The sequence below is a fragment of the Prunus avium genome, chromosome 8, assembly GCF_965620075.1.
Source record: "Prunus avium chromosome 8, drPruAviu1.hap1.1, whole genome shotgun sequence".
Taxonomy (NCBI): Eukaryota; Viridiplantae; Streptophyta; class Magnoliopsida; order Rosales; family Rosaceae; genus Prunus; species Prunus avium.
The window spans coordinates 2723412-2739835 of NC_142291.1; the positions used below are offsets into that span (position 1 = coordinate 2723412).

A 16424-nucleotide genomic window follows, 5' to 3' on the forward strand; every position below is an offset into this window, starting at 1 on the left:
AGAAAACAATCCGGAAAGAAATAGTTTTAACAAATCCACGAAGGCTGGTGAGGGCTCAGGCACAGGAGCTGAGGAATCTTTGGGAGACGATATTGCGATGGAAAAAGAAGGTGATGTTGAGAACTTGAGAGGGCCTTGGATGGTTGTTCAAACTAGGAGAAAACCTAAGAGTGGGGTTAAGGATGGAGGAAATAAGGGAGCTGGAGGTCCCAGCATGGGCTCTCGTTTTGATGCGTTAAGAAAAGGGGAGCTTCTATAGTGAGGGGAAAGTTATAAGGGGTTTTTTTGAGGGGTATGTTAGAGCCATTGGATTTCATCCAACGGTGAGTTTTTTTTGGTAAATACAGCTCCACCAAAATGGATTAAGCTGCATCCTCAACTTGTGATACTCGCAAGTGCACGAGCCGTTGGTAGTTTAGCATATGTAAGTGCGAGGTCGATCCCACAAGGATTGGTGATTGAATGATCCAATTCATTTCCCTACACAAAATAGAAATGAAAAAGAAAGGAAATAAATACAACAAGAAAGAAAGAAAATAACTAACTCAAGCAGATAAGTTCCCAAGTTCAATTTAGATTAATGGATTGATTCTAGCTAAAGTATGATTAAGCCATGGTGTGTGGTCATAACCTTGTGTTCCTAATTCCCTAATTTGATCATTTGTTGTCTAACCTAAAATTAAGCATTAGGAACCCATTAAGCATAGAAGAACATTTTAAACAACCAAGTATGTATCTAATCCCTGTTGTCGAATGTCCATACATACTCTTCCTATTCATAGTTCAATTCGAATTAAAGCATGGTGTATACTCTTAATTCAAACCAAGATAGCTAACATGCAAGCCTAAATGGTGATCAATCATTCAAACTAGCATATTAACTTATAAGCATAATGAATAAGAACATGAACCATAATTGAAACTTTGAAACTAATCAAACTTGAAACTAAAGAAAAGAATTTACATAACAATGAAAATTAAAGTAGAACTTGGAAAGAGTTAAAGAGAATTTCAGCACAAATATTTCATTACAACAATTGAAAACTAGAAAATGTAACTAAGAGAATTTGAGGGAGAGAAGGGAAGGGAGCTCTAGAGAAGTGTTTGAGAGCTCCCCCCCTTGGGGTGTGTTTACAAGCTTAGAGAACTTCCCTATTTATAGGCCTAGGGGAAGTGAAAATCTGAATTCAATATGGCTAATGCATACAACACTTGTTTTATAAAATCTGAAATGGTTGATGCACTTGTATTAGAAAATCTAAATTGGGTGATGCACTTGTATTAGAAAATCTTGAATTGGTTGATGCACTTCACCAATAGATCCCACCAGCAGCCCTAGCTCATCTTCATGTCACCATGACCAAGCTTCCAACCAGAAATGATAGCTCATACCTAGCTCACCATGACCAAGCATCCAACCAGCACATGCTGAGGTCAGCATGACCAGCAACTTCAAGGGCTTACAACTTGGGCTTCTCTTAATCAAATTAGGACTTTAAGCACTCGAAATTGAAGTTCAGAATGTCTTCTTTCCAGCCATATGTTATTTGGGCCAATCCAAGGTCGGAGGAGGAAGTTAAGGCCAAAACAAATTGCTAACTCATTTTCCGCGCTGATAAGATCCATCCTGAGCATGGTTCTGTGTTTGCTAGGTAACGGACTCCAGATTTATCCAATGGGGCTGCATTTTGGATATGTTATAGTACACACCTATTGGAACAACGTTCATGAAGAATGTGGCCTCATTTGAGCTATGTAGGTTGTTGAAACAAAGCTTGCAATATGACCTACGGAACTGGACTGGCAGGGGGCTGTAGCCAAAATGAGTTTGTCTTTAAGCTCTTCATCCATTCATCCAAATTAGGCCTTAACATGCTTGAATTGCATGAATTATGCTCTCTAAAGCCATCATTATTACCTAAAGCTCAATGAACTGAAAGATAAACACAAAAAGGATTAAAAGCACAAGTTTAACTCAAAAACATAACCAAATCATAAGCTAGAAGGGTACAAAATGATATACAATTATGAACCGATCAGTGAAGAAGCAATGACTTTTACCATGTACAATGGGTAGTTTATGCTGAATTATGAACGAGTGACACAGATTCATTGATTATATCACAGGGTAATGTAGCATTTCCAGCAGGGAGCTGTTGTTTCCATCAGCAGTAATGATTTCCAGCACGAATCATTTCTAGCAACACTAATCATTTACAGCAGCAACCAATTTTTCCTAATGTTATGTTCTAGTGCTTGACTGGTTATTAAGATCTGACCTTGACTATGAAGCAATATTGGTGCACGATTTTGTAAACATTCGTACCTGAAGGATACTTGAAATTTGCACTATGTTGGAACACAATGATTAGAAATCAGCGTGTAAAATACAAACTACAATACAACATCTTCTATGCATGATAAGTACATTGCAGCTAATCACATTTCGAATGCTTGGAGAATATTAAAGTGTACACCAACATTTCAACTACTCGTAATTTCGCACACACAAGAAAATTACATTGCAAAGCATTTTATGTGCTCCCTCTTAGCAATATCACGATCACCCCAACCAACTGAACAATGGTAGCCATATTCACTCGGTCGTATGGGTCAGCTTTTTCCGAGCAGCTTGCACGTGCTTATGGTCACTCGTGTCCCCACTCATATAGACGAAATAAATATTCAGCAATATTTGTAATATTTTGTTATATAAATAACCCATAAATCATTCACCAAAGAATGTATAGCACATTGGCATGTAAAGTGAATAAGGAGAGTGTTACTTATGACTGACGTGTCAATTTTTTCAAAAAAGTACGCCATCTGTTTAATGTGAAGGGACATGATAATGCGACTTTACTGATTCCCAACGCGTGGTGATATTGACAACGTATTGAATAATATTTCAGTTTTTTCAAAATACAATTTTAGACACAAGGAATTGCAATACATAGTCCCAATAATTATATATGAAGCAAATGAAAGTAATACTTGTGTTATTATAAATTAGATAATGAACATTAAGGAAATATACTTCTAATTTGTCCCAGTTATATGTTGTTGTTTGTACTGTTTCATGTCACACTTTTTCTATCTTTCTTTATATTATATGTTTAGGGAATCCCTCAAAGCAACATATACTGTGAAAAATAAAATATTGTGTGAAGTTCTAATCACTCATATAGACTAGGACAAATATTCAGTACTATTTCAAAATTGCTTGACTGGTGTCAGGCCATCGAACGATGTGATTTGACATGATAGAGATATTTACTACGAACCCAAGACGGAGCCATATTGACAACTTATTGAATAGCGTTGACGTGTTCAAAGATCTAGATGCACGCACCCATGATGGCTTTAGAGCATTGTCCAATTATTATATATGTGGATTATTATAACAAAACAGATACGTTTACAGCCTTTTATATGAAAGGAAACTAATTATTGTATTATTAAAACTTAGATAATTAATATTAGGGAAATATACTTGTGATGTTGGTTGTTGCAAAATATATAGCTAGGGTTAAGAGGAAAGTGAGTTATCTAAAGGCATTCAAATTTTTTCTTTATGAAATTGATGATTTCTAGCTTCCCCTAGTTGTATAACGTCACAAGGAGGCCGGAGTAATTTTCGGGGCATTTTTCCAATTTTCCTACTATTTATTTAACTTTTTTCAAGATTTTTGCACTAAAAAAAGCCAAAATAATCGCAAGATGACACCTGGCGCGATCTGAGCGCATCACCTTTCACCACTTGCACAAGTGTACGTCAATACACATGGCCACATCCTTGGTTTTTACCCTAAATTCTTATTTTATTGTTTTTTCTTATGAAATTCATAACTAAATACACAAAAATGATAAAAATGTTCCGAAAATTGATACGAACTCATTGACACTTCATCTTCCTTACTGAATTCCCCGTTTCATGGTTATTCATTTTAAAAGACAATTTCGAGCATTCACGGGAGATGCTTGTTGATGTAGGTTATCTAGGTTAAAGTTAACAACATATATAGCTAGGGTTAAGAGGAAAGTGAGTTATCTAAAGGCATTCAAATTTTTTCTTTATGAAATTGATGATTTCTAGCTTCCCCCAGTTGTATAACGTCACAAGGAGGCCGGAGTAATTTTCGGGGCATTTTTCCAATTTTCCTACAATTTATTTAACTTTTTTCAAGATTTTTGCACTAAAAAAAGCCAAAATAATCGCAAGATGACACCTGGCGCGATCTGAGCGCATCACCTTTCACCACTTGCACAAGTGTACGTCAATACACATGGCCACATCCTTGGTTTTTACCCTAAATTCTTATTTTATTGTTTTTTCTTATGAAATTCATAACTAAATACACAAAAATGATAAAAATATTCCGAAAATTGATACGAACTCATTGACACTTCATCTTCCTTACTGAATTCCCCGTTTCATGGTTATTCATTTTAAAAGACAATTTCGAGCATTCACGGGAGATGCTTGTTGATGTAGGTTATCTAGGTTAAAGTTAACAACATATATATCTAGGGTTAAGAGGAAAGTGAGTTATCTAAAGGCATTCAAATTTTTTCTTTATGAAATTGATGATTTCTAGCTTCCCCCAGTTGTATAACGTCACAAGGAGGCCGGAGTAATTTTCGGGGCATTTTTCCAATTTTCCTACAATTTATTTAACTTTTTTCAAGATTTTTGCACTAAAAAAAGCCAAAATAATTGCAAGATGACACCTGACGCGATCTGAGCGCATCACCTTTCACCACTTGCACAAGTGTACGTCAATACACATGGCCACATCCTTGGTTTTTACCCTAAATTCTTATTTTATTGTTTTTTCTTATGAAATTCATAACTAAATACACAAAAATGATAAAAATGTTCCGAAAATTGATACGAACTCATTGACACTTCATCTTCCTTACTGAATTCCCTGTTTCATGGTTACGCTATATTAGTATTTTATTATTATTTACCCTACATTATTATTATATTACTTTTTAGCCTGTACATTTGTTAATTATATTTACTCGAAATTATTATTTTTATTGTTATTTTGAGTGAGAATAGACCATTTCTGGTGTTAATCAGTTTCTCTCTTCTTCAATTTGTTAATTTTTTTTCCTTTATTAGGGTGAAGGGATGTTTTGAAAAATAAAAAGAACAAATTACATTCCAAGTATTGTATAACATCATAAAAAAGTCCATGAATAACCCATTATTTGTATAGCTTAATTTACTGCATCCAAACATTTCATTCATTCATACAAAATTGACGAATTACTGACGACCGACATAATGGTCCCATAAGATAGTTTTACATTGCAAAGCATATTATTTGGTCCCTGTTAGCAATACCACGATGACCCCAACCAACTGAACATCCGTAGCCGCAATTAGTCAGTCGTATTGGTCGGCTTCTTCCGAGCAGCTTTGACGTGCTTATGCTCACTCATGTCACCACCATCGTCTAGTATCTCTCTCACAGCATCAGGGGATACATAGTCCCAATTATAACTTGTATGAGTAGTTGCCGCAAATGCTCGGAAATTTTCGAATCCTTCGTTGAATGCCATCTCCAGTTCACTATGGTGCTCTTCGCATCGCATATGGTTCATCAAACAACCTTTAATTTCATCATTCATTACTGTATCCAACTCCTCTGCTTTCAACTTCCTTGTATGACTCAACTTCAAGTACTTGTTCTTTTGGGAGAACGCTTTGTTAACTCTAATGTTAAGATCAGCCAGAATGGCCTCGTCTTCAACACATTTCTCGTGCCACGAATTGATCAGTCTGGAATTATAATCTAGCTTGCTACTGACTGCATGTATTGCTTCTAATGGATCATCGGAGTCCCCCTCACTCCCAAATGATGTTGAAAATGGAAGGGGTCGGCGAGTACAACGTGGAAATGGAGCTTGCAACTCCAATTTTTCATATTCGACTGTGTTGTTGGCGCCTGAAGAGGATGACATGCTTGAATAATCCTATTTGTTTTTAGAGGATGAGGATTGCATATGCAATTTCGTTTGAGGAAGGGGACATAGCTTTATAGACCAACATACTAAAGCTTGCGTGTAGTCAACATATGTACTTTATTCCAATTTTTAAAAAGAGGTGTCAGGTTTTGCTTTTCAAGCATGTCAACCTCATTACACCACTGTCAGTGGTTGAAAGAAACTCAATGGAAGTGACATCTAGTTAGTGAACCCAACCACAGTGGTTAGGATTAAACTTAAATTGTATCAGACAAAAAATTAATTTATACATTGTCAACCAAATATTTTTTGGCGGGAACCTTTTTATTGGTATTACTATCACATCCTTCATAGAAACTCTCCCTCCACGAAAAACTGACTCCTCCACCGAATCTCTCTCCATCGACTGAAACTCTCTCCCTCCATAGAATGGATTTACTAACCAAGTTTGATGTCAACATAATAAACACCCCTCCAAACAAAGACCGCCTTCGACACGCAAGTGAGTCACCAGACAAGCAGTGTCACATTCCTAGACAGAATGACCATTTTGTTGGAAGTTTTGAGTCTGAAAGGGTTCTTGGATTCTGGAAGGAGAGGCATCTTCATCTTGGTGATGAAATCCAAAGGGCAAGGGCACGTTTGGAATTTGTTGAAGGCCAAATTGAAGATGACAAAAGGCAGGCCAATCTGGATAGGGCGAAGTTGCAGCGCATGAAGCGTAGACACAAACGACTTCGGAGTGTAGCTGTTCAAAAATACAAGAACTCATCTAATGCAGTGGAGTCAAAGAAGCGTGTGATGCAAGCTGGATTCGACTACTTCCGGTCCTATGCAAAACTCGTCGTACCCGGGTTTGATTGGTCATCTATTACCTTTTCCGACGTTAACAAATATACTCACCAAGGGAAGTAACCATTTTGGTTATCGTGTTTGAGCAGAGGCAAATCAGTGGAATTGGAATTTTCGTTCAACTCTGCTTCAAACCTATTTTGATGCTTACTATTATGGAAGATTTCAACCTTCATATTTTGATGTCTTTAATGATGAGAACACGTGATGCAACGTGGCCATCTACTTCAGTCATATGTTGCTGCCATGTCCATTTTTGTGTGATCACGTATCAGATTTGGACATGGTTGCATCATATGCAATGTTGCCTTTATTTATTATATGTTAGGGCAAGGTTTATGGAAAAGCATTTGTGAGTGCGTTTGTGACAAGGTTATGTTATTGTTTTTTTGTACTGGTTCATCTCCTACTATTGTTTTCTTCCTTTATATTATATGTTTGTGGAATCCCTCAAAGTTAACATATACTGTGAAAAAAATGCAGAGTGAATATATAATCACTTATATAGACTAGGACAAATATTCACTAATATTTTTAAATTGCTTGAGTGGTGTGAGGTTTTTCAAAAAAGTATGGCATTATTTTATGTGATTGGACATGATGGATATTTTGTACTGATTCCCGATGGACTGCTTATTGAATACCTGTGACGGTTCATAACTCTAGAAGCAGTTGCATATGGACTACTTATTGAATACCTCTGACGTGTTCAAAGCTCTAGGCGCAGTTGCAATGATGGCTTCAAAGCAGTGTGCAATTATTATATATGTACATTATTATAACAAAACAAAAACAGATTATGTTACATCCTTATATTTGAAAGGAAACTATTTCTTGTCTTATTACAAATTATATAACGAATATTAAGGAAATATACTTGTTAAAGTGAACAAACATATATACTTAGGGTTAAGAGGAAAGTCAGTTCTCTGAAACAATTTGGATTTTTTCATTGCGAAATGGATGCTTTATAGGTTCCTCTAGTTTTATAACGTCACAAGGAGGCCGGAGTAATTTTCGGGGCATTTTTACGATTTTCCGACTATTTATTACAATTTGTTCAAGTTGTTTGCACTAAAAAACCCCAAATAATCGCAAGTTGACACATGGCGCGATCTCAGTGCATACCTTTCACCACTTGCACAAGTGTACGTCAGTTGCAACCAAACATTTTTGCTTTTTACCCTAAATTCTTATTTTATTGTTTTGCCTTACAAAATTCATAACTAAAAACACAAAAATGATAAATAAAAAAAAAAAAAAACACTTCCGAAAATTGCTACGAATTCATTGAGGCTTCATCTTTCTTACTGAATTCCCCGTTTCGTGGTGACGCTAAATTATTATGATATTGTTCTTTACCCTAAATTATTGTTATATGACTTTTTACCTTCTATATTTATTAATTTTATTGACCCTAAATTTTTTTTTTTTGTAATTTTGTTATGCGAAAAGACCATTTCAGGTGCCAATTAGTTTCTCTCTTCTTCAATTTCTTAACTTCTAATTTTTATTAGGGTTAAGGGATGTTTTGAAAAAGTAAATGAAAAAAATACATGTCAACCATTGTATGGCATCAGAAAAAAATTAGTTTAGGATATGATAAGTGGAAAAATGTCTTTTCCAAGCACTGGTGAACAGACAGCTCACTCCATGCACGCCTTTTCGTTTACCAAATATTAAGATTGTAGTTGGGCAAAATATCTATGTCAGTAAAATGTCATATTACCCATCTCTGATGTCAGTAAGCATTCAAGTATACAAATATATATACGTAGATTTATATATAAAACGGTTTATGACTGCACAAACACCAGACAAAATACATTAAAACCCAACATTTGGCCAACGTAGCCAGCCAACGTAGAACTGAAGAGAAGCAAGTCCAGAAAGCATAAACCTTAAACACATACTACAACTAATTATAAGGGTATGGATTCCCTGGCACAACATACACACGCATTACCTTGAACCAAAAAACACTCTCACGGTGCCATTTGCATCGATTGCAACAAGTCCAGAACGAAGGATTTATCTTTGCTTTAGTAGGCCAGCCTTCAATAACAAAACACCATTCGTTGTTGTTACAAGCGCTGCAATGATTGAACTTAATCTTCCCATAGTAAAACATATCTACGATATGTCTTGCAACATTCCAAACTCGGCTTAATCTTCGTCTCAAAGCATCCCTGGTTCCTTTCATATCAATGTTGTTACGTTGATTCAAAGAACACAAAAATTCTAATGCATCCTCTTTTGACTGACCAATTCCAGACATGCCAAGAAGTCCAACTATATATGCCGCTTCCATATGGCCTGCCGTGGCTGCGATGCGCATCCCATACAACGCTTCCACGTTACCATGCATGAAAAACACTTCGAACGCCTCTCTAAATATCGACTCAGGGTTCTCGCAAGCTCTGCATTGTTGCAAGAAAAGCTGGACCGCAGGATTAGCATGGTACCAGCTAGGATGGTCTGGGTACTTAGCCATTGAAATGGTGTTCCACACTTGTGGAGTGTTTGCCAACGTCCGGAATAATGGGCACACAGATGCCATACGGAAGAGATCTTCCGAAGATTGGGTTGCCACGTATAACATCACTTTAAACCAAGCCAACTCCGGGATGAAGGCTTGGGGCATCTCCAAATGGATATGCTTCCTTCTCTTTCCTCCGACTGTAGTGAAATATTTGGAATTCATGTGTTTCTATTTTTTTGGAATGGAACGATTTGAGGAGTGGAAGAGGGGAGAAATGAGAATAGATGGGGTTTTGGTTCTGTTATAGGGTGTGTTTGTTGTACCGTTTGGAAAATGTGTTTCCACTTGAGGTTTTTCTCAGTTGACCCTTTTTAAAGAAACTGAACCAACACCCTAAAACTAGAGAAAAACAGAAGAGAAGGAAAATGTCATCGAAATGCAAAGTCAGACAGTCAAAAAGTAAATTAAGAACCTATATGCATAACCATTTTTAGGATTTTCCCGCCATTTTTATGTCAATGAAACAAATGTGACGGATTACTGACTAGTCACAGAACGTCCCATCACATAACTTTTCATTTTCCCACACCGAAATATAGTAGTAATGTTATTAAAATGTGATGGATGTTTATCCAACTAGTTGGTTTAATGAAATATAATGAAAATAATATAGGGTTTAGGGCAGTTTTCCCTCAATTTTCATATTGGGTTTTGGTAGTTAAATATTATATTGATTTATGGGGTAAACGGTGCCCCATATCTGACGGTACATGTGTCGAAAGCATGCCCAATCCACCCACAGACAGAAAAGAGGATATAATCGCATTTGGGCAGAGATGAGAGAGCTCTGAGTCCGAAGAGGTTTGAGTGAGAAGATCTGAGTGAGAAGGTATGAGTCCGAAGAGGTTTCAGTGAGAAGATTTGAGTGAGAAAAGGTACAAGTGAGAAGATTCAACATGTCTTCATCTTCATCTCCTGCTCAAACAAAGAGGTGTCCGTACTGTGGAGCTGCAATGGTGCTTCGGGTTTCAAAATCAGAAAAAAATCGAGGGAAGCCATTTTGGAAGTGCATAACCTCCTATGTAAGTTTTCATTTCCAGAATATGTATGTGGGTGAAAAAAACCTTGGTCTAACTCTGACACAATTATTTTGCATATATGATGCCTGCAATTAGGGAGCCACCAGTTGCAATGGATTTGAATGGGTTGATGTAACTTCCGCTCAAGCAGAACAGCCAGATGACACGTATGATGCTACGGTGCTGAATATGCTGAAGTCCATTAAGGACTTGGTATTAGTTTTATTACTGTTATCAATTTTAATATTATTTGTTCTTTTAATGACCAATTAAGTGCACAGTTTCAAGGATTGTAAAAGTTCTCCCCAGAAAGACATGTTGCACGCACCACCAATGAGTTTTCAAACCCATTTTGTAATATTTGTTCTTGAAATAGGTGGATTGGCATTGAGTTTAAATTATTGTTCTTGAAATAGGTAGATTGTTTATTGGCGTATACTAAAGGTTTATTGATTGTTTACTGCATGTATATCGCATGTTATAACGCGGATATTGGATGTTTATTGAAGGTTTATTGATTGTTTACTGTATGTATATCGCATGTTATTGCTCGGATATTGGATGTATATTGAAGGTTTATTGATTGTTTACTGTATGTATATCGCATGTTATTGCTCGGATATTGGATGTATATTGAAGGTTTATTGATTGTTTACTGCATGTGTATCGCATGTTATTTATCGGATATTGGATGTTTATTGAAGGTTTATTGATTGTGTACTGTATGTGTATCGCATGTTATTTATCGGATATTGGATGTTTATTGAAGGTTTATTGATTGTTTACTGCATCTGTATCGCATGTTATTTATCGGATATTGGATGTCTAATGAAGGTTTATTGATTGTTTACTGCATGTATTTCGCATGTTAGTGTCCGATATTGAATGTTTATTGAAGGTTTATTGATTGTTTATTAGTAGGAAGAACAACTATTCAGTAGAATTTCCTAATCGATATGACTCCCTTATGGATGATGAAATTAGGGACTGATGTATATTGCATGTCTATTGCGTATAGATTGCATGTGTATTGCGTGTATATTGCTTGTCTGTTGCCTGTGTATTGTTGTTTATTTCCTTCGTAAGCAATAAACAATCAATACACACGCAATAAATGTACGCTATGCACTCAATAGACAAGCAATATAGACGCAATAGACAAGCAATATAGATGCACCAATATACATTACTTTTATGCTACTGAGCTGCCCAAGACCAATAAAATAAAGAAAATCAACGAATTTATTAACCGATTATAAAGGAAAGAGGGATTCAAACCCGATGGGCGGTACGGAACCAATAGGAAGTTTTTATAGCATTGCAGATGGGAAATGTTTATTGAAGTTTTATTAAGGTTTATTGACGGTTTACTGAATGTTTACTGAAGGTTTACTGCATGTATATCGCATGTGTTTCTATAAAGAGGGCATGGTTGAATAAAACATTGGAGGCGAGGGCATAGCCGCCTATTTCCCTTACAGAATTACAATCAATACACACGCAACCCATTGCGATTAAGTTAAGGCATGGTGAACGGCTTAAAGATTGGGATCTGATATTTGGAATGGTGGCTTGGATAAATAATGACATATTACTTTGCAATAATGTAATACACTTTAAAAAGCCATCAGTCATTGTTCACATATGCAGTCTTCCAATCCCAATTCAATGCAGTTTGGTTAAGGTTATGTAAATGTCGTGAAGGAGTTAGGGCAATATTACAAAGATGTTTGTTTCATTAAATCCAAAAAAACTTTACACTCCAGATGCACATTCTATGTATGGGAATGGCATGTGCCTAACTTCAAAAACGCATATGCCTATCCATTTACATTTGCCCACGTGCACTAGATTTACAGATCCATTTACTTTTCTCCTCACTAAGCCTCTGCATCTCCATTTCAGATTCTTCATTTTTCTGTCTATGCTCTGCATCTAGCTACCATATACATTTAGCCCAATATGAGAATAAACGTAGCGTAGTATCACACTAATCAAAATGAAAGCATGCATCCGCTATAATAATATTTTGGTTCTAATTGTTGTCCAATAACTTAAACTTAAAATTATGTACAAAAATACACTAAGATTGAGAAAGACGAAGAAGAATTGAGGAGCAGAGGTAGAATTCGAAAAGGAGCCATGGATCTGTATTGTGTATTTACATGACTTTCAAATTGGAGATTTCCAAAACCAATTTAATCATCACGTACCTGAACCCATTTCAACCACTATCATGGCATGTAAGCATCTCCCTGTAATATCTCTGCAGCCAACTTCAACCGGAAAAAGGGCATGTTCTGCGTGGTGCAAGTAGCTAACGAAATCTCAGCGCTCAAAAGCTCAATGTACTTCAACACGAACATGCCACAATCGCCTCTGAAGCAAATCAAGAACTCGATCAATTCAAGTAATGACATTGTAACGTAATTGACAATTTCAAGTAATAAAATTAAAGAAAAAGTTGTGCTCACTGATTAGATTGTTGTGGAACATCCACACGTTCTATTGGCCATGGACACCACCAATCTCTGCTGCAGTTGTTTGCGTAAACACCTTCTTCATAAAAGTCGATGGAGTTGAGAAGATTTGGAATCGTAATTGAAAGCGGGGCGAGTTCTTCCTTTAACATCTCATCTGGAATAAGTGAAACCATTGAATCGTACACTGCGATTTCACACTTAACCAGATCAATCATTAGAGCCACCCAATGCTTATGCTTCGTCAACATACAAGGGGCATACACCTTATACACGTTCTGCCAATCCACCCCACACGCCGGAACCTTGCCATTTACAACGTTCACTAAACTGTTTCTAATTTTCCACCCAGCCTGCTCTTTCTTTCTTTTATTATCCGCAAAGCAAGTATGGATGTGATTCTGTGAAATAGAAAACAATCAATGGTTAAACACCTCCACAAAGCAAGTATGGATAATTTGTAATTATTAACTGCACTTGGTCAAGCCCTATGACATACCATGAAAAATACATCGGTCGTTGTCCAGTTCGATATTTCTACAACCTCCAAATCTTGTTGTCGCTTCCGGATGAGATACAACCCCAAATCAATGTGCTGCACATGTTTTTCTGGTCAATCTCATAATCTATGTACATTAAAACAAATGCATAATCAATTAAACTTACATCTCCTGTCAGCCAACCGTCAGCTTTTACGAGGGAAGCGAAGAATTCAATCTCAGCTTCCACGTGGCCAAATTGCATCACTAAACTGTGAATATAACAAAGTTTTAGATCACAACAATTTAAAAATATATACACTAATGCCTTCTATCTCAAAAAACAAGGGACTTACTTTGGGTTATGGCGCCATTCCCAACAAAGTTTCAGCAATTTCACCATATCATCATGCGGAATCGCCTTCATTGGGTCTAACATCCGAAGTCGGGTTGTCTCTGGCACAGTTTTTTTCACCAATTCACTAGCTTCAATGATCTTCCACATAGGAATAATCCTCTTTCTCTTTCGTAATTGGACCCCTTGTTCCACAGCTTTACCTTTATCATTCAACCAAACGTTCAACTCAGATAGCACAGCTGTAGGTTGATCCAAATCAATATCCCCGAGAGTAAACTCAACAGTTGTCCCCGCCGTGCTCTCGCCAATGTCATCACAAACCAAAACAACTTCATCATCCGCTTCCTCACGTTCCTTTATTTGCACTTCCTTTTCCTCACTTTTTTTTCTTTTCACTTCCTTGCCCTCCCTTCTTTTTCTTTGCGGATCCTCTCCATCACTGCTTTTTCTTTGCAGTTCCCCTCCGTCACTGCTTTTTCTTTGCAGTTCCTCTCCCTCACTGTTTTTTCTTTTCACTTCCTCTCCCTCACTGCTCTTTCTTTGCAGTTCTTCTCCCTCATTGCTTTTTCTTTTCACTTCCTCTCCCTCACTGCTATTTCTTTCCTCTCCCTCACTGCTCTTTCTTTGCAGTTCCTCTCCCTCATTGCTTTTTCTTTTCACTTCCTCTCCCTCACTGCTCTTTCTTTGCGCTTCCTCTCCCTTGTTGCTTTTTATTTTCACTTGCTCTCCCTCTCTTCTTTTCCTTTGCGCTTCCTCTACCTCACTTGGTTTTCTTTGCACTTCACCCCCTTCAATCCCCTCCTCGTCCTTTTCCTCTCCCTCATATCTGTTACTTGGCCCTTCATCCCATTCACTGTCATCCATTTCATCAGATCCCTTAAATAGATGTGAGATGGCACAACGATTCGTCCTCTCTTTCAGTAAAGCTAGGTCCCTCCTTACTTCCTGCTCAAACTGAGGACCTAAACAGTGGTCCAAAAGTTTTTTCCATCCGTATGACCTTTAACTCAAGGACGTCATTTTCCCGCTTTACTTGAAACAACTCGGACCTCAACAAGCTTACCAGCTTGTTCAACTCATCAAGATCAGCACATGAAGAAGGATTTGACTCTGCCGAGACAACAGCAGGGCGATCCTGTGGCCAACTCCAATATGATTGTCTCATTTCCTCTTCACTCGGATGTAGCGCCCGCAACTGAACTGACTGTTTCAGAATACAGACAATATTCATATTCAATCATTCTACTTTATAATTTCATTGAATCTTATAAACAGTTTCAAGGGCTGCAAACCAAACCTCTTTGCTCTGGAAAAAATAATTGTTCAACTTCCTCATCTCGGGCATAGACGTAGTCGTTCTCCATCGCAAAATACGCGGGACAGCTGTTGGATCAACAACCTTGCAGTAATTCAGGTCCACCATTCTAGGAATTAATTCATATACCCAAATCTACACAATTCACAGGACAAAAGTCATTATTTAAGTTTTAAAGTTCACAAAGCATAACTGACATGAACATTATTACCATGTACCTGGAAAGCATACATGAAACCTTTAAAACTCCACCCACCCCTTTGCACTTCACCATGCTTATGCTTCTTGCCCTTCTCATTTTTCCGGCTTGTTCCCGTTACCTTACTTTTCCCCTTCTCTCTTCCCTCTTCATTTTCAAAGCTTTTCGTATACTTTGTTGGTGCAGAAAATAGACTGTCTTGGGTTTTGTCAAACGACACCGAACCCCACGGATACCTGTTGAACGCATCCAAGTCCTCTACAAGGGTCAGGTAATTTACATTGATGTTCAAATGCTTGTCCCTTCCCAAAACCACTAACTCAGCAAAGTAAACAAGAGCTAGCTTGTAGACGTCATCTCTCTCTTTGCACCTCATAAATGCTTCTTCTAAAGCATTACATGTAATTCCTTCGTCTATAAAATATCTTTTCTGAAGTCTAATTTCAGCACTTTCTCCACTGGAAACTTCAGGCACTTCCCCAAAACGAAGCCCCGAGATCAAACAGAAATCCTGACGAGTAAACTGAGCAACGTCGCACCCTATTAAGAAACTCAGTCCATCCAAGTCTTTCACACCCTGCCCCGCCACTCGACGCAACACAACTCCATGCACAATCTACCCGCTAAACTGAATCTTGTCTATATTCAGAAGATGGCCAAAGCATGATGTCTTGAATTGTTCTAATTTTTCCGCACTCAACTTCGCTCGAATTGCAGCTAGGGTTGAATTTGCATGTGAGCAGTTGTTCACCCGTGACGCATATGCCTCTGACTCTGGCCATACCAGCTGCACGTTGGATCCCATTTCCTAAAATACAAGATGAAATAACCTTAACACATATACTACCACCACGTATTTGCACAATCATATTGGTATTTAGTATTTACATAACTAGTCAACCAGGCACATTACAAATTTTATGAAGTACATGCGCATAGGGATTACTGATCACAGCCTTTAACATCATCAAAGCAATATGACAAATTTTGTGCAAATACCTGTTAATGCAATGATTCTGTGAATTACAACCAATAGCATGTGTTTTATTTTTGGATACAAACTCCAATCAATGGTTGATGCATGAGTGAGTGTGAGTGCAATCTAGGCAAGTTCTGCACTTCACACACATGACAATTATTGTCATCTCATACACAACACAAAATAAATAAATAAATAAGAAAGATAGTGGAAGGAAGCAAA

At 37.3% G+C, this 16424-nt stretch overlaps 1 protein-coding gene across 1 annotated transcript; it reads right to left on the minus strand.

Moving 5' to 3' along the window:
- Nucleotides 1–12626: 12626 nt before the first annotated feature.
- Nucleotides 12627–14693, minus strand: LOC110764078 (uncharacterized; the record flags this gene model as incomplete). Its single annotated transcript, XM_088245365.1, has 6 exons — nucleotides 12627–12771; nucleotides 12867–13273; nucleotides 13372–13467; nucleotides 13539–13623; nucleotides 13708–14378; nucleotides 14490–14693. Coding segments are annotated over 6 exons (1608 nt in total), but the record flags the coding sequence as incomplete, so codon positions are not given.
- Between the last annotated feature and the right edge of the window lie 1731 nt (nucleotides 14694–16424).